Raw genomic sequence first — 24,568 nt, 5'->3', positions numbered from 1 at the left:
TTTTTAGCAGCTGGATTTGGTTGCCTTCGAGATGATAATGATGCAAATTGCACTTATGAGGGAGATAATAATGTTCTACTTCAACAGACTAGCAATTATTTACTGGGTTTGTTTAAAAGAAAAGAAGAAGGTAAGATCTTCTTAATGATTAATTAGTAACATTAGTGGTTATTAATGATTAACCTTTTTCCCATTAAAGATAAAGAAAGTTTTTACTTAATTAAAGATGAATAAATAGTCAGTAAACTTTATTTATTAAAAATAGTTATTGGTGTTAATAATAAATTAAAATCTGACTGAAATCTTGCTTTTTTAGCATCTAGATTTAGCTGTCTTCAAGATGATAATGATGCCAAATATTCTTATGTTTTACTCAGCAACAATAATGTTTAAGGTGTTGAACGGATTGAGTAAGCTCATTGCTGATGGAATCGTTCCTCTCACTCAGACTTCACATATGGAGGCTAGCATAAATTCAGACCAAGAAAGCATGGTTGCAGATTAGTGTGGAAATTTGCCTTCAGATAGCAGGGGGTCAATTGTTCGAATGTTAGAATAACTTCCCATCTGGTCTTGTAGAGATGGGTCATTTGAATAAATTCAAGGAATAGCTAGACAAACTGAAAAAAGAAATGGACAAGTAATATCGGAAGTGCTACCCCCTTTTTTTTTTTTTTTTTGGATGATGCTGTATAACCTTGCTTTCTAGTATCATTTTCACTATTACTAATACTAATGTAATAAGGATGGGTGAACAGAATGGGGGTCTGGTTGCAAGGGTATTAGCAAAGGCACAGGATGAAAGAAAGCAAGCTTATATAGCATCAGCCAAAAAAAAAAAAAAAAAAAAACACCCCTTATTTCACCCATCCACTCATTCCAAATGTTTGTCTAGTTCTGTCTTGAATCTGTTTAAGTTATCAATTTCTACAATAACAGATGGAAGTTTGTTCCAGCAATCAACCACCTGCTGGCTAAAGGCTAACTTCCGCACATCTATCCTACAACTGTCTTTCCTCAATTTGAATTTATGCCCTCTCAGGCGATTATTCTGAGCAAGAGGAAAAATCACATCAGCATTTGAGCATGCTCAAACCATTCAAAGCTTTGTACAACTCAATTAGATCACCTCGCAGGTGCCTAAGGCCGACCGGGCTAGCCAGGTGGGTAAAGTGCCTGCCTGGCAGCCCAAAGATCGCGGATTCGAATCCCGCCTCGGGCTTGGATCAGAGTAAAATACAAAAACTTTGAAAGGTGCATTATGGCCACAGAAGCAGATGTGCCAACAACTAACAAAAAAAAAAAAAAAAAAAGTGCCTAAACTCCAGACACTGTAATTTACAAAACTTAAGCCTTTCTTTATAAGAGCAACCCTTTGTTCCATTCACTAATCTTGTTGCCCTTCTGTACTCGTTCCAACAACTCTACGTCCTTCTTTAAATGGCGCCTCCGTAGCCAGGTGGGCAGGAGTAGGAGCAGCAGTGCATAGCACATGCTTCTTGATTAGACCGGGGTTCGAGCCCGTGACCACCAAATATGGAAAATGCGGAAAGATCAGGGAATGACCACCAAATATCCCCACAGCAATATGGCCTTAGTTGCTAATGCTCCTAAAAACTAAATAACAAACAAACAAACATTCTTAAAATGAGACCTCCAGGCCTGTATACAGTATTCAAGGTGTGGCCTGACCATTGCCTTATACAAGGGGATAATCACCTCCTTATCTCTGCTAGAAAAATTCCTGTATATCATTGACAAGACACCATGAGCTACTCTTGCAGACCGTCTGCACTGCTCAGAAAAACTTCATACCTGCCTGCACAATTATCTCCAGGTCCTTTTCCCTCTCTACCACAATCAGTGTAGTACCACACAGTTGATATGTTACTCTGGGGTCACTGCTTCCCATATGCAGTACTTTACATTTGTCAATGTTAAACTTAAGTTGCCACCTCTCAGCCAATCTGCTCAACTTTTCTAGATCTTGTTGCAGCAGCGTACTGTCATTAGTGTCATTACCCTGCCGAACTTTGTATCGGCTGCAAACTTGGACATTAAGCTTGATATACCATCATCAATATCATTAATGAATACAAAAAACAACAATGGACCAACACTGAACCATGGGGGACTCCATTAATAACATTAATCCATGAAGAGCAGTGTCTGTTGATTACCACTCTCTGTCCTCTCCTACTCAACCATCCCTTTTTCCATTGTAGCAACTTATCCTTAATGCCATACCAATCCAATTTGTACAGAAATCTTCCATGTGCAACAGAAATCAAAAGCTTTCCTGAAATCCAAGTATATGATATCAAAATTATTTTTGGCATTCACTTCCTTTGTGACCACATCATAGTATCCAATCAAATTGGTCAGTCAAGACCTCCCTTTAACAAACCCATGCTGTGTCTTAACTATTACTGCAGTCTTGTCTAGATGATCCTGCAGTGCTTCTTTAATCAGTGCCTCCATTAATTTCCCTGGAACAGAAGTTAAACTGACAGGTCTGTAATTACCTGTGTCTCCCTTTGATCCTCCTTTGTGGATTGGGGTCATATTTGCACATCTCCAGTCCATGGGTCCCTCCCCTGAGTCCAAGGAAGCTCTCATAATTATGGCTAAGGGTTTGCTTACTGCCTTTGCTGCCTCCTTTAATATAACTGGATAGATTCCATCCACCCCAGGTGCCTTTCTTATGTTTATCTTCAACATTTCCTGCTCCACTTTACTCTCAGTTATTACAAGATCATCTAGCTTACTGCCAGAGTTTCATACACCTCTGGCATTCCCCTCCCTGAATAACTCCTCATGTGTGAATGTAGATGCAAAATATTCGTATAGTTGGTTAGCTACCTTAGCAGGATCATCAACCATCAGTATCAAGTGGACCAATCTGATTCATCCCCTTCCTACCAAAGTTTACATAAGTAAAGAACTCTTTGCTGTTTTTCTTTGCATCCTTTGCCAGAGATTTCTCGTAATCTGCCTTTGCCTGCCTAACCTCCTTTGCAACTTGGTTACAGACGAGCTTATATCTATCTTAGTCTTCTGTGACGCCTGTTCATTTATATGTATCCGATGCAGTTTTCTTCTCTGCCACATGTCTAATTAGTTCATCTGACATCCATTTAGGCCTAAATCTTGAATAATATTTCTTAGTTGGTATGAAAAGCCTAGTAGCTGCCCTTAATTTTGAATTTTTGTTGGTAACATCATCAGTTGGTCCCACCGTATAGAATTAAAATACTGTCTGAGACAACCATAGTCACCTTTACGAAAGCAAAATACCCTTCCCTTTATCCCTGATGGTAGTTACCCGTTTGAGTAAATCCCACTTGAGCACAATGTGATCACTACTGATAATCAGATCAAGATTATTACTCCCTGTAGTTGCCTTCCGAACATGCTGCTGTAGAAAACAATCATCCCATAAAACCACAAAAGCCTTGCTAGAGTGTGAGTGACCAACTCACAAATTCCAATAAATCTCTGGGAAATTAAAATCCCCCATTATAAAACACACTCTTTACTTGCCCACTCTATTTCTCTGCACAATTGTTCATTATACTCATCAGATTCATTAGATCTATAACACACACCTACTCTCATTTTTCCTTTATCAGTGTTTATGTCACACCAAACAGATGAACATTACATTGTCCACCAACATCAATTGGATGCACTTCCTTAGATTTTATTTGTTTCTTAACTAACAGCATAAACCCCCTCCTTTCCTGTCCTGTCTATCTTTTCTGTACACATTGTACTCCCCAAATTCCAATTCTGCACTGTTTATGTCTGTGTGACACCATGTCTCTGATATCCCAACAATATCTACCTTTGACGTCTTGACTAGCACTTCAAGCTCATCAAATTTATTAACTATAATCCTTGCATTGGTATACATGCACCTGTTTCTACTCTTAGTTACCCTAACACAGCCCATGTATTTACTTGTTCCACTATGACTACCAGCAGTCCTGGAAATCCCCATTGCTTTGCTTTCCAGGCTGCTGTTCATTTCAATAGAAGCAGTGCAAGAATCACTTTCAGCTCTGCCAGCAGCTACTTTTAATCTGTTAGTCCGTGTATCCCCCAAAGTAGCAGTTTTCCGATCCACCTAACTCTGCCTCGATAGCATCAGCAAATATTCTTGCACCCTTTCTATTTAAGTGTATCTCATCCCTGTATAAGCAGGTATGGGATGCACTTAAATAGAAAGGGTGCGAGAATATTTGCTGATGCTATCAGCCAGGCTGAGAAAAATTCTATCCCTTGAGCCTTGCACAATCTCTCCAGGGCTGAATTGATCGATAAGGCTCTCATCATATACTCCTTCTTATCATGTCTGTGCAGAACTGCACAGATATGATAAGAAGGAGTATATGTCTGTGGAGAATTGCAGACACTTTCAAATTCCACCCTAACTCACTGCTTTTTTTCAACATTGACCTGTACTTGTTAAGTAATTCCGCCAGTCTCCTACTCTTAATATCATTAGTGCCAACATGTACAACAATATCGCCCTTTATGCCCTTAAAAGATGATATCTGCTCTTCGTCATCAACCTTTGCCCTTGGCAGACATGCCCTGTTCCTGTTCCACCTATCCTTTTTGCACAATATGTTCTCCGTTTCCGTGAAAATAGTCACCAACAACAACTAGTTCCTTTGGGACCAGCACATTCTGCCTTGGGGGTTGCCACTGTGTTGCGTGATGTTCAAGTGCAAGCTATGGCATTGATGTGGACAGCTGAGAGCTTGATGGGTCCCTCAGTTTAAATCCTTCGAGGGCATCCACCCTGTCCTTCAAGCTCTCATATAGGCCCATAACAACGCTAAGTTGGCATCTGATTTCCTCACACTCCTTACATCGCGCGCACACAAAGACATTCCCCTTGGCAATATCATGGGTAGTGATATTGTAGAACAGTGATCTTTTAAGTGCGTAGAAGGTGAACTTAAAAGACATTGAGAATGTTTTACGTATGGTTACTAATGATATTAAACTAATGAAATTTTATCAAGATATCACAGGGGAAAATTCATGATAAGAACCTTGACAATCAGTTCAGTTGTAATGCCCATAAAATAGAATATTTATTGCCATGGCCTGCACTTGTTAAGAGCATTGATTGTTTTTACATAGACAGGTTACACTTGAATAGAAAGTGAAAAAGTGATTATGAATATTTGCAGTTCTTTCAAGACAACATTAATTGGTTTGGAAAACTTACTTTTGGGGGATTCATAAACTAATAATACATTATTATGCAAGTAGGGCATAGCCTATTTGGAACTCCTTGATACTTTTTTTTATCTTAGGTGCAGAAATGGCCTTAAAAGATATTGAGAATATTGTTTTACATGTAATAATGTAATACTGAGTCAGTTTGATGCAACATTTACCCAGACTATGGTTTTGATCCTTATTGAAGTCTAGTCAATGAGGAAGTAGGTTAGCATCTGATATCTCCATGATATATGAGATGCAGGTAGTATCTCATATATCATGGAGATATCTTAAAAACTGAAGTAAATTTACTTGTTTTTAATCTCATTGGATGTTTAGGCCTGCAAGGTGCCACTTACCAACACAACTCCATTAAGAGTCTGAACCATGGGCTAGGTAAGTGCATGTACTTTAAATAAAAAGCAGTGTACTTATCCATTGGAGCAGTTTTTTTTTTTTTTTTTTTTAGAGTAGTGCAATACCGAGGAAACTCATGGCAAAAGGCTTTTGCAATAATAAGATCGATGCATGTATCAAACTTTAGTTTTCCTACTGCTAGATTACATAAAAAGGCTATACCCTACTTATAAAATAATATTTTATAGCTCTCACAGCATAAAGCTTTATACCATAAATTTACTTAAAAACTGTTATTTTAATGGCAACTACAAGCAGAAGCACTAACTAAAGATATATCATGAATGATGTTACCGTCCTGAATAAGGTAAATGTTGGAAGTGATCACAGAATGGTAAGATGCACACTTGTTATATATGTAGGAAAAGAAAGGAAAAAACTGACTTGAGTAAATAATACAAAGGTCTTTGAGATAACAGAGGAGGAGGAGAAAAAGCAGTATGTACTGGAACTTAAGAACAAGTTCGAGCTTCTGCAGACTGCTGCGGACCAAGATATCGACGAGGAATATTACAACTTTCTGGAAGTGATAAAGCCAAAGAAACCTATAGGGAAAAAGAAATCCAAAGAAGAAAAAATTAGCTAAGAAACACTTGTTATGATGAACCGAAGGCAACAAATGAAGAGCAAAATAACACTGTCAAGGAGAAAATTGAGTATACTGAGTTATGCAAAGCAATTAGAAAGAGACTCAGAGAGGACATAAGAAGATTTAACACAAGAAAAGTAGAACAAGCATTAAGGGAAAACAAAGGACTTAAATCAGCAGCCATGAGCAGTAATACAGAAAGACAAATGATACTGAAACCGAAGAATAGCAATGGTGTACTTATAAATAGCAGAGAAGGCATAATTCAAATAGCAGAAGACTACTATAGAGAATTATACAAGAAGCGAACGAATGATGCCAGCAGTGGGGAAGATGGATCGCAAATTAGTAACACATACGAAATACCCGATATTCTTCCTGATGAGGTAGAACATGCATTGAAGAAAATAAAGAATCAGAAAGCCCCGGGGTTAGATGAAGTTACTGTAGAGTTGATAAAATTGGGAAGAAGAGACATAACACAAAAACTGGCAAGACTCTTCACAAAATGCATTTGAAAAGGTGTGATGCCTAAGGAGTGGAATAATACGATCGTAGTTTTGATGCATGAGAAAGGAGATATCAGAAATTGGAAATTATAGACCAATTAGCTTGTTATCCCACATCTACAAGTTGTTCACAAGGGTCATTATGCACCTCCGTAGCCAGGTGGGAAGGAGCAGCAGTGCGTAGCACACGCTTCTTGATTAGACCGGGATTCGAGCCCGTCGTCACCAAATACGGAGGATGCGGAAAGGTCAAAGAATGACCACCGTATATTCCCGGAGCAATATGGTCTTAGTTGCTAATGCTCCTAAAAACCAAACAACAAGGGTCATTACTAACAAATTGGAAAGAACACTTGATGAGAATCAACTGATTGAGCAAGCTGGCTTTAGGACAGGATTCTCAACTGTGGATCACTTTCATGTAATATCACAGCTAATGGAGAAAGCAAATGAATATAAAACGCCATTATGCCTGGCATTTGTGGATTATGAAAAGGCATTTGACTCCATACAGCATAAGGCAATGTTTCGGGCACTGGAAAGACAAGGCATAGATACCCCATATATTATGATTTTGAAGAAAATATATGAGAATGCTACCTCCTTTATTAGACTAGACAAAGACAGTAGGAAATTTAAAATTGCGAAAGGAGTTCAACAAGGAAGGTTTCAGAAGATTAGACTGGTCGCAGAAAGGAGTCAATGTGAATGGAGAGTACCTAAACCATTTACGATTTGCAGATGACATTGTGGTCATAAGCCATGATCCCAAAGAATTAGAGGAAAATTTTAATCAGTTATGCACAGTTAGTAAGGATTTTGGACTAAAGATTAATATGGCTAAAACAAAAGTAATGATGAACAAGTATGCCACAGAAAGGGACATAATGATTGAAGGAGCAGTAATTGAAAAGGTGGAGTAATATACTTATCTAGGACAAGTTATTAGCTGTAATAATGATAAATGCCTGGAAGTCAAGAGAAGAATAAATATTGGATGGATAGTATTCAGGAAATATAGTCATACTGAGGAACAATATCCCAGTTTGTCTGAAATGTAAAATAATGAACCAATGTATACTCCCCACCATGACTTATGGAAGCGAAACTTGGGCACTCACCAAAAGAATGGAAGAGAAGCTAAGAACTACACAGCAAAAAATGGAACGAATTATATTGGGAATCAGACTGTTAGATAAGAAGAGAAACACATGGATTAGGCAGCAAACTCAAAAAGGACATTCTTATCAAACTAAAGAACTAAAATGGTCTTGGGCAGGACACATAGCTCGAAGACATGATGACAGATGGACTAAGAAAATAACAGAATTGTACCCAAGAGGAGCTAGAAGAAAACCTGAAAGACAACGGCGGAGATGGATAGATGAAATTCATGAGTTTGTGGGTAGTAAATGGATGGCCATTGCACAAAAGAGAAGGAACTGGAAAGTTGCTGGAGAGGCCTTTATCCTGCAGTGGATTGAAAATGGCTGATGATGATGATGACAAGCAGAAATAGAATTGATTGCATTTCTCTATTTAGAATGCCTGTTAAACCTTGGCGAGTGCCTAAGGTTTCTCATGGAACACGGAGTCATATGGGCTGTGTTATAGATAGAAAGAAAGACATATAGGCAGACACTTACTTGCATTTGTACTAATTCGAGCCTGTGCCCACCAAATATGGAAGATGCGGAAAGGTCAGGGAATGACCACTGCATATCCCCGGAGCAATATGGCCTTAGTTGCTAATGCTCCTATAAACCAAATAACAGACAAACAAACAAACAATTTATACTAATTATTGGAGAATAGTAAATAAATCTGAAGTAAAAAAAAAAAAAAAAAAAAAGGTAAACTGCTGCCATTATCAACTCACTGATGCTGAGGAAAATGGACCATAATATGCCATGCTTGTCCAGTGCGGGTTGGCAGATTGACCGTATTTAGCAGTCAGGGGCTTGAACCCCGGTCTACTCAAAGAACGAATGTTACTGCACTCCCACTCCTGACCACTCGGCTACGGAGGCTGTTATATTTGACGTATTAAGTCTCAATTGCTGAAATGACAGGAATAACATATCAGCATAATACATAAATAGTTTAGTTACAACCATAAACAGAAGCAGAATGATTATTACATTTCATCTATTGGAACATGCAGTAGCCATGGAAACAGTACGGTTTACAAGGCCTGCTGTGGTTCCACATGGGACTATCAGTTATCAGTTACATAGGCACACATTTATTTGCATTGTACACTAATGATGCTAGGTGTATAGTAAATAAATGTGAAGAAATTTAATTATTGTTAAATCATCAAATGCTGACATACACATATAGGAAATATGATGTTTTCTGATTTTTTGTTAATGCCTAATTTGAACACAGCATTTCGATGTGTGCAGAAAGGATAGACATGACAGAAGTGAGGGTGAAGGTTATTCTTTTGATTGAGAAGCACATAGATTCTAAAACCTTACAACCATTGCTGTACAACCATGCAGGTTACCAGAGTAAAAGTGAGTCAGTCTGATGCAACGTAAGCAGTGGAAAAACAAAAATAAGAAGCATATGTTATAGCTAAATGACAGTGATGAGTACAATAAACAACTACACAAAAGATAAAGTTGGCCACCAAGTTAGAATGTCTTATCCTGCAAGATTTTAACCTTCTTGATATTAATTGTAACGCATTGGCAGTTCACTCAATAGCATAACAATATTGATTTCTTAGATGACTACTTTCTACACCAACATGTTAGAAACTCAACTAAAGAAAGCAATATTATTTTATGAAGTTGTAAGAAACTATCATTATTTTATTTGATATATAGATTAAAATGTAATTATTAAAAGTAAATGGTATACTTATTTCTTGTCCAACTGTAATCCAAATGAAATCATTAATTTTATTCATGGGGGATTGCACAAATTTATCTATCATTTTAGGCATCAAAGTATCGCAAAGTTTGAGATCCCTTGGTATAAGGCAGTGGTTAGTTTTAGGAAGAATGTAGATCTATTGGAAAGGGTGCAGCAAGATTAATTGGGGTATACTTACCAGGAAAGACTTGGGATTTGTAAATTGCAGTCTTTGGAAGCTGGGTATCTGCATTGTGAACTTACTGAAGTGTATAAGGCTTTAAAAAAGGTTAAGTGAACTAAATTCTGATGGCATCTTAACTCTTTTTCAGATGACACCATAAGGTGATATAAATTTGATTGAAATAGGATAGTTGTAGAATTGATATGCAGAAATTCATATTCAGCTAGAAATTATTCATTATCTTTACTCCACTGGAGAATTACCTGGAGATTGGCATTTAAGGAATTGGTAGCGAATATTCGAGAAGCTAAAGCTGTTGGCGCAGGGCAAGGTTTCTCAAACTGGAAGGTGGAATGCAATGTGCAATCATCGGCAAAACTATGGATAGGATTTTCTGGTCAATGGAAGAAGGTCATTAATATACAAGAGTTAAAGAGTGGGAGAAAGAACTAAACCTTGGGGAACATCTCCATTAGTGGAGAAGTTAGAAGACAGAGAACCCACAGTTTGCGATCACACAGAAAACTGGATACCCAATCACAAACAACAGTTGGTAAACCATAAGATGGAAGCTTATTTAGAAGACCTTTATGCCATACATGATCAAAAGCATTTGAAAAGCATTTTTTAAATTCCTTGTTTTTATACAATATCAGCATACATGGTTGTAATTATTACACACAATATATGTTACTTAGACATGTTTCCCACTCAATGATTTCCTTTTATACTCCAGATTGCTTTCCCATTTAAGGAACCAACAGTAATCTCCCATCATGGCATAGTCAGAGCGGCCTTGGTATCACTGACATCTGCTAAGTTTTCAGGAAAGAAATCTAGATGGGAATGAAGGAAATGCATTTTCAATGACATTTGGCACCCCATGTCCTTGTAACATTTCAGCAAGTTTGCCACCAGTTGCTCATAGTTCTCTTCTTTTCTCTTTCCGAGGAATCCATGTACCACAGCCTTGAAAGATCTCCATGCAGCCAGTTCAGCCTCATTCAGGTTTCTTTGAAATTCTTCATCTTTTAGGAGCTTTCTTATTTGAGGACCTATGAAAAATTCCTTCCTTCAGCTTTGCATGAGATAAATTTGGAAAACATTTTCAATAAATATGCAGATCCTCTGCTTTCTTTATCCAGTCAGTGCCTTAGTGAAATTCTTAATCAATCCAAACTTGATGTGTAAAGGGGTAAAAAAAAACGTTTTTTGGATTAACCAATGGAACATACTTTACATTGCTTTTTCCGAGAATATATTCATCTCTCTTGTGCCAGTGTTGTACAATGTAGTGTTTGACTGTTGCACGACTATCCCACGAACACAGGAAACAACAGTATTTAGTGAAACCACATTGCAACCCAACAAGCAGTCCAATCACTTTGAGATCACCACAAATATTCCAACCATAGTCATTATAACATATGGCAGCAAGAATCTGGGACATACTATCGTAAGTTTCTTTCAGGCCAACAGTTCGAACAAGAGGAATTGATGGTAAAGTATTTCCATTATGAAGCAATACTACTTTCAAACTTAGCTTTGACTCATCAATGAACAAATGCCATTCAGAGGTATTGTGATCAATGTTCAGTTCGTGCATTAAACCAATGACGTCTTTTCAGACACACATGTTGTTTTCCATTGCAAAATATCTTGAAACTCTTCATTTCGCTTACGGTATATTGTAATGTTTGTACCTTTGGCGAGTAAGTTCCACTGTTGTAGTCTGGATCCGAGTAATTCAGCCTTCTCTTTGGGTAAGCCCAAGTCTCTGATCAAGTCTTTTAATTCTTCTTGTTCAATTTAGTGTGGGGCCTTTTCTTTTTCTGGCTCATAGTCCAAGTCATGTGAAGTACATGGTTCTGCAACATCTGGTAAAATGATTTCTTCTGTACCTTCATCACTACTTCCAATACCCCAAGATTTTGGTGGCACAGCTACTGGCAGTTCTTTACCGTGTGGCATCGGCCTAATTGCTGTTGGGATATTTGGATATTTGATGTAGTGCTTGCTGTTTTTGGAAATACCTTTTATTTTTGTCATGCAGAAATAGCAGTCATCGAAATGATTCTTGGGCTCATGCCACACCATAGAGATGGCAAAAGGTAATGCTCTCAGCTTGCCATATAACCACAGCCTTAAGTTTGTTGTACAAGTAATACAACAGCTATGTGGATCCCAATTTTTTTCTTGGTCACCGATCTTGCAGCCGAAGTACAATGAATATGCAACTTTTGTGACATTGCATATTCTTCTTCTTCTGAGTTTTTGAGGTTAAGTGTCCACAAACATAGAAGAAGTTGTCTGGGTGATTGATGCAAGTTCTGTGCTTTGTCTTCTCCATTTTAACAATGCATTAACCTAAAAATAGTAAAAGCAATTGGTAAATTTGAACAGAAGGTGAATTCTTGTAGCGTAGTTTATCATACTATATATTGAATGGTGTAATAAAATTAATAAAAATACTGACTTGTCTGGAAAAGTGCATCAAAATCAAAATATACTATATTGCAAGAACAGTAATGATGTACTTGCTTAACTTTTAGCTGAATAAACAAAACCCAAAACCAACCAAAAGTTAATAATTTTAAAAATTGTATTTCAAACAGTAATGATATCTTTGTACAGAATCCAGTTATTTATCTATATTTTAAAACTGAGACGTGATAGGAAATTTTTATGATTGATTTTAAATTCTATACATAAAACATGACCAGAAACAACCATTGATTTGCTGGAGGTAAAAATCATGTTGGGTAGTGTAATTGGATGGGAGGAATTTGTCACCCCTTTTTAGGAACTGGCTGGATGTGAGCAAATTTCCGAACAGAAGGAAAAACACCTTTGGAATAAGAAAGTGAAAAAAGGTGACACAGAACAGGAATAAGTTCCAGAGCACAAGTTTTGAGAACAAGTGTAGGACCTAGAGCTTTCTTAGCATCAAGATTGTTCAAAATCCTTCTGCTATCTTTTTGACTGAAGACCACTGGGAGCATTGAATGGAGTGTAGTGGGAATGGTTAGAGGTGGTTTACCAAGTTCATCAATATATGAGTTGGAAGAAAAGTAGGATGCTGGTAGGTTTGCTTTATATTTGGCTGAAGTAGCAATAGAAGCATCTGGTTTTGACAGATGTGGGAATAGGGATGGGCAAAAGTTGTCGTCAGTAGCTTTGGCAAGAGACCAGAATGCTGGAGTACCATTTGGACAAGAAGCAAGTTTTCTACTCTTAGCCAGTTCGAAATCTAGTTTGGACTGATTAATAACTGCCTTACAATCGTTGTGAGCTTTTGGTGTAGGCAGAAAATTAACCTGGAGATTTAAATACAAGCCAATTGCAATATGCGACATTCTTACCTTGAACAGCCTTAACACATTTATTGGAAAACCAAGGTTTAGATAAAGGATGAGATTTTAATGTGGAATGTGGAATAAAGGATTTCATCCCTACAACAATAATTTCACTAACATGATCTGAGCAAACTTTGATGTCAGAATATTTGAAACAGTAATCTGACCAAGGAAAAGAAGTAAAGAAATCTTGCAGGTCATCCCATTTTGCATTCTTGTAATACCAAACAACACAAGGTTGAGATTGGCCATGAGAGAAAGGCTCAATTACAGAAGAAACCATCACCAAGTTGTGCCTAGAGGACCACTCACCTCGACCTTGTATTTAGAGGAGTTGTTTGCGAGAAAAAGATCAAGTGTGTTGGCTGTGTATTAGGATTGTCTAGTATTCTGATAGGTAAATGAATAGTCTGTGCAAAGTTATTAGTAATTGCAAAAGTCTCCGTATCTTGACCAGCTGGGTCCACATGACTAGAAAACAGAAGCCAGGTGGAATTGTTAACATTAAAATCACTAAAGAAAATTATCCCACTGTTAGGACAGTTGGACTGGAGAAAGTTAAGTTTAAAAGAGAGGAAGTCAAAGAGTTTCAAGTGATTAGCATAGTTGGGAGAACAATAGGGGCAACAGATGAATTTGACAGATTGTGGTAGAGAGATTTTAAGCCAATGAAGATCAAAAAGAGGAGATTCCAAATTACTAAGTCTCTGATAGAGAATATCAGAATAAATATATGCACAAGTACTACCTTTGAAGCAAAATGAATCGTACAGTGAATAATTTGGACAACTGAGATAAGTAGTGGTTGAATCAACCAATAATTTGGATTCTGTCAGAAAAAGTACGTGATTTGACAGACTATAAGTGGAAATGGACATTGTTGAGATTGGAACTGAGACCACAAATTTTTGCGAAATGAAATGAAATGTTTGGGAGTTTTAGATCTTTTCACAGATAAGTTTGTTCTACATGAATTGATATAAATCGATACATATAGTGCTAATTAGTATTAAATTTTTACCAGAGAGAGTCAATGGCATGCATATGACATGAAGATCAAACACCTTATTTTCCATGGATTATCATTGTGCCATTTTTGTTTGTTCATGAACTTATCTGTGGAACTGTTAAGTTATTTCTCCATATTAAAATGAATTAAACAAACATCTCAGTAATATTTGTAATAAAATGTGATAATAGGGTTTTTTTTTTTTTTATCAGTATTTTTATGTTAACCCCCTTAACTTTTGAGCACCATGCCAATATCCAGATGGCCACATAAGGTAATACATAGTGCTCATATTTTGAACCAAATGATATAATCTCTTCATCAATAAGTGTATAATAATGTTTTAAAATGCTTGCATTTCTGAAGCTTTTGCTCTAAATTTATGTGAGTTGGACATTGTTATCTAATATTAATAGAATATATTGATTTTCAATATTTACAGAAAAAAACATTCACTTCAACATCGACAGTATCAGTTTTCTCAATCATTTTGATGACATTTTGCAAGACACCTTTGAGACGTATTTAGTAGATGGCTTGAATATAAAAGGTATTGAGTGTTTTTTTTTATCTAGTTGTATTGCATATAATTAAATAATCTTTGTAAGATATACATTAAAAGATATTTAATTTGTATTTTGGTTACTATAATGGCCATACACTAAAATATTGTTACTTCTTTTATTATTATATTATTCATCTGCTTATAAAGCTGTTTGATTTATGCTGCAAACTATACTTAAATTAATAGAAAATGTAATAAAAGAAAATTAACCTCACACTTGAGTCTTTTTTTCCCATTTACTGGATGGAAAAAAGACAAAATGAAATAACCATAAATCAGTCAAATTGTATCCATTAACTTTTTGATTGATTTTGCCACTTTAATTTGTAAAGCACTGTGGTTTTATTTGAGTATAACAGCATTAATTAGTGGTATATGAGCATTTACTGCTATTCTGCTTGTAGTCTAGGTTGAAACAGTTGAACGAGTCATCTTAAAGGGAAACTTGCATATTTTTATGTTTGGTGGTTTTTAAATATGAAAGAATAGACGTGATTTAACTCTATATACTAGTCAGCCTTATCTCAGAGAGAAACTTGCATATTTTGCATTGAACTGCTTTACTTTTTGTTATTTATTACATAAAAAGAGTATCGGCACCTAGTCTGATTGACCACTTCTCTCTCTCTCTCTCTCTCTCTCTCTCTCTCTCTCTCTCCCTCCCCCCTCCCTTTTTAAATGTTCACAGAAAATCAGTTTTGCACGTACGTATGCATTTCCACTTAGAATTCTGTTTGAAGTATGCCAAGAAGAATTCTTATTAAATGTAATTTTATTTGTTTAATGATAATTAATAATAATTAAAATTTGGTAAAGTAAAATTCAACAATAATTCAGAAATGTCTTCTCTGACCACAAAAGCACTCATTATTTTTGAAAGAAAAAAGAGTATTGATTATTCCCCCTCCCCAATTTTTGCTATATACAGGGTGTTTCAAAAATGATGGTCAATAATTTAAAGGTGAAAAGTACAAACTAAAATAAGCAAAAAAAGTCCCAGTGAACATCAGGCCGCAAATGAACCATTTCCGAGGTAATGCACATTTGCTGTTAAGATCTGCCACTGACTGTGGGAGCACTAGTTTAACAAAAAGCTGTGAACCCTTTGCTAAGGGTGGTTTTATTAAACATAAGATAATACATTTTTATTTTTTGGTTTTAACACCACAGGATTTTACAGATGTTAGATGTTACAAAAGGTGTTCAAAATGCTGTCCTTGCTTCCATACGCAGCTTTGTAATCTTCTCAGGCATTGAGTTGCGAATCCTCTCAGGCATTCCTGGGTCATTTCTGATTTGCTGAAAGACTCCAACCCAGTGCTGCAATTACTGAACTGTGTTAATGTCAGAAGTGTACCCCAAACTTTTTACATGACCCCAGATACAAAAATCCATAGGATTTAATTACTCTTCATTGCTGTAACCCCTTTCCATGTTGATTATCCTTTGACAAGTACTAGTATGCCTGCTACGTCTCAGAGCATTGAGAGAGGGGAAAGGGAAAGAATAAGCATAACCTAACCTAAACAAACAAGTCAGTGATGGATCCCAACTCTGTACAGTTCACCTTGTCAGTGGTGAATCCCAACTAGAAATGTGCAATATCTCAAAAATTATTCACTTAAGGACCCATGTTTACTAGGCTTTTTTGCATATTGTAATCTGTACAGTTCACCTTTAAATTATTGAGCATCACTTTTGAAACACCCTGTATTTATTTTTGCCTTTAGTCTTTGTTTATATATACGTTCTATATTATTTTTTAATTTTTGACATCTAACTTCTCTTGCATCATCAAATTTCCTTTGCTAAGAGAACTATAACTATACTTGTACAAAGTTGAAGACAAATACAGTAGAGCATTGATTACCGAGAATAATGAATGTCATGTCCTTTCCATATAAAGAACTTTTCTGGTTAATTGAACAATAAAATATATTTTAAAAACTGCACATTTAATATGCTTTGTTGATCTCATATCTCTCAGTGAGAAGTAAACAAAAGTTCCTTTATATTATGTTGAAACAGTGATTTGAATGTTTCAATCACTCCTTGAGCTAATTAGGAGGTAAAACACAGTGCAAAAATTTTTGTCTACCTTATTTAAAACGTCTTTTCACAGATGAGATTATTATTATTATTATTATTATTAGCCATATGGTGCAAGGAATCCTGAAGCTTATGCTGCACCAGCAAGAAAAAATTCAAGAGTTACCTTGAGAGAGAGAGAGAGAGAGAGAGAGAGAGAGAGAGAGACAGACAAAAATAGAAAGGAATCATCAAGAAAGAGAAGAATGATGATATCCAGCTCAGGACCCTGGGTATGCCAAGCCCATACTTACCAAATGTGAGCCCCCGGGATTATATAAGAGATGTTATCTAATATCAACAACACATTTCCTTTCTTATTAACTTTCTTCTGATATTTTTTAACTTCAGCTATAAAGATGAATGTGTACCATTCCTTAAACTTCCAAGTCCATCGAAACATTTAATTGGTTTTTGTATACAATTACAACTTGTTCTACTCCATTGAAGCATGTGGGTGGTTTTTTTTACACTCTTTTGTTATTAATTGTCTGGCTGGCATGTTTTTGTGTGTATACAATGAAAAGATATTTAAATTCATAAACATTATGAATTTAAATATCCAAATACTGGAATATAAAAGTGTGAATTTTAGTATTGCTGCTTTTAATCTCCATCTTTAATTGGTAACTGAACACATTAACTGCATCTTGATGCATGTATGTGTTAAGATGCAGTTAATGTGTTTATTTACTTATTATTTCACTTGATGGAAAAAGCAGCTGAATTTTAAGAATGTTTCCTTCTGATTTGTTGGAACAAAAATGGTTGTTTTTGTCAAGCAACCTTCACCAGTGGTTGACTAATTCAGCCCTAGTGAGAAGAAAGTCCAAAAGTGTCTTCTCTGCTTTCCTCAACCCTTGACTCAATCCCTTAGTTTTCAATCCCAGATAAAAAATGTTGTCAGAAAAGCTCAGCAGCAAAAATGATAACAAAGTTTTGGTTTCCTTCTTTTTTTTGCTGTTTGCAACCTTAGTTTTTGGCTATACATGATTGAGAAATATTTTTTGTATAACAAGACTGTTTATAAAGTTATTTTTTAATTTAATGTTATTATACTGCATAAATTTCAGACTTGAACCAACTGAGTCTTAATTCTATACATAATATTAAAAATGTGGAAACAAGCTTGATAGTTGAACTTTCTGGTAAAACATGTTCAACTGTGATTCTTTCTCTTCATTAGACAATAAAATAAATCTGGAATATAAAGGAAAATAATGACAACAAGTAATTTAAAAGAATATTATAATTTTGAGGTGTAAGGAATACATAAGATTTGACAGTCCAAACAACAATAAAGTAAAACAACAAATAAGTATCATCTTTACTTATATCTACTTGAAAGAAATCTGAATGAAGCATCCTGCCACCTCCTTTAAGTAAGCTGATATATTTAGTTTTCATTCCTTCTTTAATAACTTATGCAGTGTATGTTTCCATCCTTAAAAATATATTATTCACACCACCTTGTCCATGTTTAACTTTGCAGTTCAAGTTTTGGTTTCATTTCAAAGCATTACCAGTAAATACACAGATCATGTAAAATGTATTAACGATCTACGTAAACACTTAGTCTAATGGTATAGAGCAGTGGTTCTCAAACTTTTTAATGTGAAGACACCCTAAATCGATTATAAAAAATTTCCAGCACTGGGTGCATGGGTGCTGGCAGAATATTTTGTAAGGTGGTGTATGTGGAAAGGCAATGAGGGAATTTTTTTTTGAAAAAATGCATGAAAAAAAAAAAAAATTTGGCTTTTGGTACAGGATTTTTAAACAATTTTTTTAAATTTAAAAATTGGCCTCATACCACATTTTATGCACAATTTCTATATCTCTAAGAATAATAAATTGTATGAAAAAACCTAAATTAAAGAAATAATATTCAATTGTCTTTTCATACTTATTTTAATGTTTTTAGAAAATAATTACATTTTCTAATTTATATCCAGAAACTAAAATAATTCAAAATTAAAAAAAAAAAAAAAAAAAAAAATTACAAAATTATATTGAAATTTTATTAATTTTAGGGCTAAAGGCTAAGATCCGCTAAGTGAGTATGAACGTTCGCAGTGGCACTGTGCTGTTTCAAATACAGTGTATGCGATGGACGGCTCAGCTCAACTGTTCCATATATGTTGGTGTATATACATAAATACTGATACAGTCAGCAATTATTTCAGACGACTTCTAATTTACACAGTTGCATGAAAATCAACGACTTTTTGTAGTGATGGTCACGATGTAAGCTGATGCTAAATTTGACGTTGCGGCACCCCTATAAAGAGTAAGCGGCACCCACTTTGAGAACCACTGGTATAAAGGATCAGCATTGTGTGCACTTTAATCAGCCTTTTAATTGTTTTTTAATTTGTAACATATACAAACTCTTAACAGAAAACTTTGACTTAAAATAAAAACTTCTCTAACTTCCATTTATAAACTTTAATTGTTTGAATTACATATGAAATGACATAAAACAAGTTTATCATTTTATGTACCATAATACCTATATAATATTATATTCTACTTTTTTTATTTTTTTACCGGTTCTCTATTTTTCCGTCATATACAAGCCACATGTGACATTAGTACAAGTCATATTGATAGTTGCACCAAGCAACCAAGCTTAATAAAAAATATGGTTTAATGTTTTATAAACAATGGAAATTGACTACTTAACAGACTGGAAATAGTATGTAACAAAATCAGTGCTATCATGCCAAGACATTGGTATTTGAAGCTGATGGAGTAATAGGAACATTCAGGCATTACGTGAAGAAGTGGTACAGGAAATACTACAAAATGTTTGAGAATGATCTGTAATCCTTTAGGAAATTAAAGATGAGTTACACTCTATGTAGGTTGTAGTGCTTATTTTCTCACAAATTTCCATAACCATATATTAGAGCCAAGGCACTGTATATCATGTTTGTTGCCATGCATTGATTGGAGGAGTGAGTGGGCAATATGGTAGAGTACAGAAACAAAATGTTCTTGATTCACACATAAAAGTAATTTTTTTCTTGTTTTTTTTTTTTTTTTGTTATCAGTTTACTAAATACATAAGTCACAAATTACAGTCAGATTTCTATGTAACGAAGTCGATCTTTCCCTTGAAAAAATTCGTTATACAGAAATTTCGTTATAAAGAATTAGGACCTTTTCAACAATTAAAAATACTGTAAATTCGGAAATACAGTAAAAGATGGGAAAGAAGTGGGAATTAATAAATTTTCTGACATTTTAAACAATTTATTAATGCATACATATTAAGAAATGACTACTTACATGATGCCCAATACACTTTTGAGAATTATGTTGTAAAAAATTTGGTTATTTTTTGTTGTACACTGGATTCTATTCATAAAAACGTTCACGTTTGTTTAAACTTTAAACACTCAGATATATTTTCTGGCACATTTTCTTCACACTGAAGGCCTCGATGCAAAGTTTCAAATGCTGCCAACATTTTTTGGAAGGTCAAATATTGCCCTCATTTTCATCCAATTCCTCTTCGATATTGTCACTAGTTCTTTTAAATGTGTTCCAAAATGTTGGAGTCACTCGGATATTCAGCTACTACAACATCATTATCAACTCCTAAAAATTCATCAAGAAAAATTTCGCCACTGATCAAACCTCGCTTGGAACTCTTCCCAAGATTGCTCAATGTCTTCCTGTATTTCATCGCTGTTAATTAGCATTTTAAGAAAAACCTGCTTTTGCAAAACAATTCTTAATCATTGTTTCCACCACATCTTGACTCCACACTTTCACCAACTCTGATATGCACATCTCCAAATCTATACCAGAATCTATAGGTAGGTTGGTTGGTTTCCATTCTCAATATAATTTTTTTTAATATGTGTCTTCGGTAGTGCATTTTCAAATTCTTGATAATGCCTTGTTTCATTGGCTGCAGTTACGATGAATTATTCAGAAGGAAGAAAACAAGCTTCACACTTGTAAGTTTTGAAATTACTGAAAGAATGTGGGCAGGGCAGTTGTCGACAATCAACATGATTTTTCTGTTTTCTTTCTATCAAAATTTAAAATCCACTGCTCAAAAATTTTTCTTGTCATTCAAGGATTTTTGTTGTAGTTGTAGTCCAACTCTAATGATTTTACTCCTTTGAAACATTGGGGTTGTTTAGTTTTTCCTATTACCAAAAGCTTCAGTTTTTCATTACCAGCCATATTTACGATCAAGAGTGTAATTCTCTCCTTACTATTTTTACTACCTAAACATTTATCACTTTTAAAAGTCAGTGTCTTGTTCGGCAAACATTTAAAAAATAGACACGTTTGATCAACATTGTATGTCTTTGGACCTGTAGTTCTCCTTAGGTGCATGAATACTTGCATGTACACCAATGCTAGGAGTATAGTTAATAAATTTGATGAGCTTGAAGTGCTAGTCAAGACATCAAAGGCAGATATTGTTGGGATATCAGAGACATGGTGTCACACAGATATAGGCAGTGCAGAATTGGAATTTGAGGAGTACAATGTGTACAGGCTGTGTGAGACAGGACAGGAAGGGAGGGATTATGCTGTTAGTTAAGAAACACAAAATATAAGAGTAGGAGTGTGTTATAGGCCTAATGACTCGAATGAGTACAATGAACAATTGTACAGAGAAAAAGAGTGGGCCAGTAAATCAGAATGTCTTATAATGGGGGATTTTAACTTCCCAGATATTGACTGGAACTTGTGGGTTGGTCACTCACACACTAGTCAGACTTTTGTGGATTTATTGGATGATTGTTTTCTGCAGCAGCATGTTCGAGAGGCAACCAGAGAAAGTAATACTCTTGATCTGGTTATCAGCAGTGATCATTCGTGTATTAAGAATTTGCAGATAAAGGAACCACTAGGTGGCAGTGATCACAGTGTGCTGAAGTGGGATTTACTCAAAGAGGTAACTACCGTCAGGGGTAAAGGAAAGGGTTTTTGCTTCCGTAAAGGGGAGTACAGTGGTCTCAGACAGTTTTTAAATTCTGTACAGTGGGATCGACTGACGATGTTACAAACAGTAAATTCTAAGTGGGAAGCATTCAAGGAATTAATCGTGGAAGCTACCAGACTTTTCATACCGATGAAGAAATATTGTTCAAGGTTTAGGCCTAAATGGTTATCAAATGAACTAATGAGACTCGTGACAGAGAAGAAAAATGCATGGGATGCATATAAATTATCAGGCGACGCAGAAGCCTGTAGCAGATATAAGCTAGTCTGTAATCAGGTCACAAAGGAGGTTCAGCAGGCAAAGGCGGATTACGAGAAATCTTTGGCAAAAGATGCTAAGAAAAACAGCAAGGATTTCTTTACTTATATAAACTCTAAAAGGAAGGGGCTGAATATGATTGGTCCACTTGACATCGATGGTTTGACTGTTGATGATCCTGCTCAGATAGCAAACAAACTGAATGAGTATTTTGCATCTACATTCACACGTGAGGAATCATTACAGTTTGAAAATGGAAGAAGGTTATCAAATTGTAGCAGTGTGCTTAATGATTTTGTAATAACTGAGAGCAAAGTGGAGGAGAAATTGTTGAAGTTAAACATAAGAAAGGCACCTGGGGTGGATGGGATCTATCCAGTTATATTAAAGGAGGCGGCAAAGCAACTAAGCAAACCCTTAGCCATAATTATGAGAGCATCCTTGGATTCAGGGGAGGTTCCCACGGACTGGAGATGTGCAAATGTATCCCCAATTCACAAAGGAGGGTCGAAGGGTGACACGAATAATTACAGACCAGTTAGTTTAACTTCTGTTCCGGGTAAAATAATGGAGTCACTGGTTAAAGATGCATTGCAGGATCATCTAGACAAGACTGCAGCAATAATTCAGACACAGCATGGGTTTGTTAAGGGAAAGTCTTGTCTGACAAATTTGATTGGTTATTATGATGTGGTCACAAAGGAACTGGATGCAAAAAATAATTTTGATATCATATACTTGGATTTCAGGAAAGCTTTTGACACTGTTGCGCATGGAAGACTACTGTACAAATTGGAGCAGAATGGTATTAAGGGTAAGTTGCTACAATGGATAAAAGGATGGTTAAGTGGGAGAAGACAGAGGGTGGTAATCAATGGGTGCTGCTCTTCGTGGACTAATGTTATTAGTGGAGTCCCACAGGGTTCGGTGTTGGGTCCACTGTTGTTTTGTATATTTATCAATGATATTGATGAAGGTATATCAGGCTTAATGTCGAAGTTTGCAGATGACACGAAGGTTGGCAGGGTTGTTAATGACAGTAATGGCAGTGTGCTACTGCAACAGGATCTAGATAATTTGGGCAGATGGGCTAAGAAGTGGCAACTGAAGTTTAACCTTGACAAATGCAAAGTACTGCATATGGGTAGAAGTAATCCCAGAGGAACGTACCAACTGTGTGGTAATACATGTAGAGTGGTAGAATATGAAAAAGACCTGGGAGTAATTGTGCAGTCAGATATGAAGTTTTCTGAGCAATGTAGACAGGCTGCTAGGGCAGGTCATGGGGTTTTGTCAATGATATATAGGAATTTTGCTAGCAGGGAAAAGGAGGTGATTATCCCTCTGTATAAGGCAATGGTCAGGCCACGCCTTGAGTACTGCGTACAGGTCTGGAGGCCTCATTTTAGGAAGGATGTAGATTTGCTTGAGCGTGTACAGAGAAGAGCAACACGATTGGTGAGGGGAATGAAGGGATCCTCTTACCAAGAGAGGCTTAAGTTCTGCAAATTGCAGTGGCTGGAGACTAGGCACCTGCGCGGTGATCTGATTGAGGTCTATAAGGCCTTGAGTGGGTTGAGCACGCTGAATTCTGATGGGATCCTCCCACTTGTTCAGAATACGAACCTACGGGGACATAAGTTCAAATTAAGAAAGGATAGATGTAGAATAGATGTGCGGAAATTTGCCTTTAGCCAGCGGGTGGTTAATTGCTGGAACAAACTTCCATTGTCGTTGTGGAAGTTGATAGGTTAAATAAATTTAAGGAGGAACTGGACAGGCAATTGGAGGGTATGGTGTGATTTTTTTTTTTTTGGCTGATGCTGCATAAGCTCCTACACTTGCTTTCTTGCATCAAGTGCCACTACTACTACTACTACTACTACTATAAGCAAGTGCATCCAACTGATGTTGGTGAACAATGCAGTGTCGAGTCTGTTTGGTGTGAAATAAACACTGGCAAAGTTAAAATGAGAGTAGGTGTGTGTTATAGGCCTAATGAATCTGATGAGTATAATGAGCAATTGTGCAGAGAAATAGAGTGGGCCAGTAAATCAAAATGTCTTATAATGGGGGATTTTAACTTTCCACTTATTAATTAATTTTTAACTTATGGGCTGGTCACTCACACACTAGCAAGGCTTTTGTGGATTTATTGGATGACTGTTTTTTATAGCAACTTGTTCGAGAGGCAACCAGAGGGAGTAATACTCTTGATCTGATTATCAGCAGTGAATATTCGTGCATTAAGAATTTGCAGATAAAGCAACCACTTGGTGACAGTGATCACAATGTACTGATGTGGGAATTACTTAAAGATGTAGCTACCGTCAAGACTAAAGGGAAGGGCTTTTGCTTTTGTAAAGGTGACTACAGAGGTCTCAGACAGTTTTTAAATTCTGTACAATGGGATGAACTGATGATGTTACCAACGTTGAATTCTAAATGGGAAGCCTACAGGGACTTAATTTTGGAGGCTACTAGGCTTTTCATTCCAACTAAGAAATACTGT

At 36.1% G+C, this 24,568-nt stretch overlaps 1 protein-coding gene across 2 annotated transcripts in view; it reads left to right on the top strand.

The window, feature by feature from the left end:
* LOC150085950 (peroxisomal acyl-coenzyme A oxidase 3-like) overlaps window positions 1-24,568 on the top strand; it is a 357,646-nt gene that overhangs the window by 265,099 nt on the left and 67,979 nt on the right. For both annotated transcript variants that reach the window (XM_090373609.1, XM_090373610.1), the window contains 2 exons: window positions 8-130; window positions 14,613-14,720. In XM_090373609.1, the coding sequence (XP_090229735.1) occupies window positions 8-130; window positions 14,613-14,720 (231 nt within the window). The remainder of the gene's footprint in view (window positions 1-7; window positions 131-14,612; window positions 14,721-24,568) is intronic.

Source organism: Mastigoproctus giganteus, chromosome 5, assembly GCF_048544385.1.
Source record: "Mastigoproctus giganteus isolate SK-2022 chromosome 5, ASM4854438v1, whole genome shotgun sequence".
Taxonomy (NCBI): Eukaryota; Metazoa; Arthropoda; class Arachnida; order Uropygi; family Thelyphonidae; genus Mastigoproctus; species Mastigoproctus giganteus.
The sequence above is the reverse complement of the archived record's forward strand: the minus strand, read 5'-3'. Positions and strand labels throughout refer to the sequence as shown.